This window comes from Lactuca serriola, chromosome 9, assembly GCF_051521515.1.
Source record: "Lactuca serriola cultivar US96UC23 chromosome 9, Lser_US96UC23_V15, whole genome shotgun sequence".
NCBI lineage: Eukaryota > Viridiplantae > Streptophyta > Magnoliopsida > Asterales > Asteraceae > Lactuca > Lactuca serriola.
Window position 1 is genome coordinate 143227538 of NC_136416.1, and position 2513 is coordinate 143230050.

The window sequence follows — 2513 nt, forward strand, 5'->3', positions numbered from 1 at the left end:
GTTATCCAATTAGGGTTTAAGGGTGAAACCCTAGGAGCCTTACTAGTATAAATAGACCCTATGTGTTGAGGGAATTCAATACACTTGTCTCTATGGAAACCCTGACCGAATTCTTCCTCCCCTCTCCTCTCTCCTAAATCATCTTCTTGCTAGTTGGTGTTTGTAAGCCATTAGAGAAGTGACAATTGTGACTCTAAAGCCTCAAGGAGAAGAAGATCAAGCAAGTGATTCAAGGTAAACTTCTAATCTCTGATTTCATATTGTTGTTATTCTATATTAGCCATTAGAAGTCTTGGATTCAATGTATGATCAATTAGAGAAACCTAGATCCAAGCATTATGGTTGCATGTGCACATAGGGATGTTCATATGGCTAAAACCCAACAGTAATGACATCCTGCAATTGCAAGCTCATCATGCTAGTGTGCATGGGTTTCCTGGAATGCTAGGAAGCTTAGATTGTCTTCATTGGGCATGGGAAAATTTCCCTACATCATATCATGGGCAATTTACCCAAGGTGATCATGGTCACCCAACGGTCATACTTGAAGTAGTTGCATCACAAGATATGTAGATTTGGCATGCTTTTTTTTGGTTCTCCTGGTTCGATTAACGATATCAATGTTATTAATCGTTCACCAATATTTAACAACATATACGATGGATCTGCACCAGATTCTTCTTTTCAAGTGCGTGGAACGCCATATAAGTATGGTTATTATCTAGTCGATGGAATCTATCGTGAGTATGTTGTGTTTGTTAAATCGTTTACGTGTCCACATGGTTCTAGATGAAGGAAATTCAAGAGAGATCAAGAAAGAGCTAGGAAGGATGTTGAGCGTGTTTCTGGAGCTCTGAAGAAACGGTGGTTCATATTGAAAAAACCAGCAGCTTATTTAGGTGAGGAAAAACTTCAAGAAATCATGTATACATATCTCATATTGCATAACATGATTATTGAAGATGAAGGAAGAGCGATATGTGCATTTGACAAGGAAGAAACCATACCAGAGACACAGCCAATAGAAATTGGTGGCGAAGAGTATATGAACAGGAGAGCAGAGATATGTTGCACTGAAACATTTCACAATCTTCGCAATGACTTGGTGGAACACATTTACGGGTTTCAAAACATTAACCTTAATTTGGATCCACCGGATGACCCCGAAGACGAGTTCTCGGAGAACGGATTTATGTAGTTTGCTTTAGTTATTTTATTTGTGTTTTTTAAGTTTCTAGGATTATTTAAATGTCATGTGTGTGGTTTTCGTGTTTTTTTTGGTAATGCAATGTAATGTTTTTTTTTTTTTTTTTTAATTTTCAAGTAATGAAAAATTATGTTTTTTTATTAAAATAGAAGTTTTATTAAATTAAAATAGTTAAAAAAAAAAAGAAGTTTTATTAAATTAAAATAGTTAAAAAAAACAAAAAAAAAATAGAAAATAAAAGTGTGGCACCACTCCCTTGGTGTGGCAAGAAACCACACATGTGTGGTAAAAAATGACACGGCGCTTATGTGGCGGGGGAGGGAGTGCGGTTTCGGTGGCACCACTCCCTCCAGCCTAAGGTGTACATGCAACCCTAGAAACCTTGGATCTATGTTTTACTATGATACATGCAAAATTGATTTTCCAAGGTTCTTAACCTATCTAGCATACCATGGGGAACTTTTAAACATAAATGCTAGAAGAAGAACATACCTTTTGTAGTTTGGATTCCCTGAGAACCTTGTGAGCCTAGCACCTCAAGTGTGATGCCTCAAATGTCTCACACAACACTACAACACTTGGAATAGGCTTGAGAGAAGTTCACTTAACCTCAAAATCGGCTAGCCCTCTATCTTGTACAAGTAGTGCCAATTTTGCTAGACTAGGGGTCTTTATATAGTTGTTGCACAAGTAGGGTTACACCATGTAAACCCTAATTGTCATGGCTTTTCATATCCCATGATCCATGGGTTTGTAACCTCCATGGATTATCCATGGAGCACCTTATGGGTTTTAGCCTAATCCATACAAACCATGAATCATTAGCCCACTATATAAGATTAGATTATTTACACAATCAACCCCATATATTTAATTAGTCTCTTTTTGATCACTTAATTAATTTTTTGATCAATACTAATTAAATAATATTATTAATATATTAGAACTTATAATATATTAATAATACTTAAATGTCCTTTCTCTCATTTAGTCTATCCAAGTGTTGCAATGCCATGCAACCTAAATGGACCATGCCAACCGGGTCAAGTACATCCCATAAATAGTTATGAACTTAGACACCTAATCCAACAGTGATTTCTTGGCCAGGTTCAACGCCGATTTTGCACTAGTGATTTAGGTGAAACAGTTAGCATGAGAGTTCTAGGACTTGCGGCAGACTACAGAGACAGTGGCGGAGATCACTGCCAAGTTCCGGGAGAGAATCCTTCTAGTTCCGCAGTATGTGACGGACGAGGAGATGAAGAAGGCTCGGTACCACAAGATGTTGAGGAGCGGTATCAGTTAG

At 37.4% G+C, this 2513-nt stretch overlaps 1 protein-coding gene across 1 annotated transcript; it reads left to right on the forward strand.

Annotated features, from left to right (window-relative positions):
- Positions 1-659: 659 nt before the first annotated feature.
- On the forward strand, positions 660-1198 carry LOC145076143 (uncharacterized). The gene is made up of 2 exons (XM_079022126.1): positions 660-688; positions 796-1198. The coding sequence occupies exons 1-2, from the start codon at positions 660-662 to the stop codon at positions 1196-1198; spliced, it is 432 nt and encodes a 143-aa protein (XP_078878252.1).
- Positions 1199-2513: the final 1315 nt, after the last annotated feature.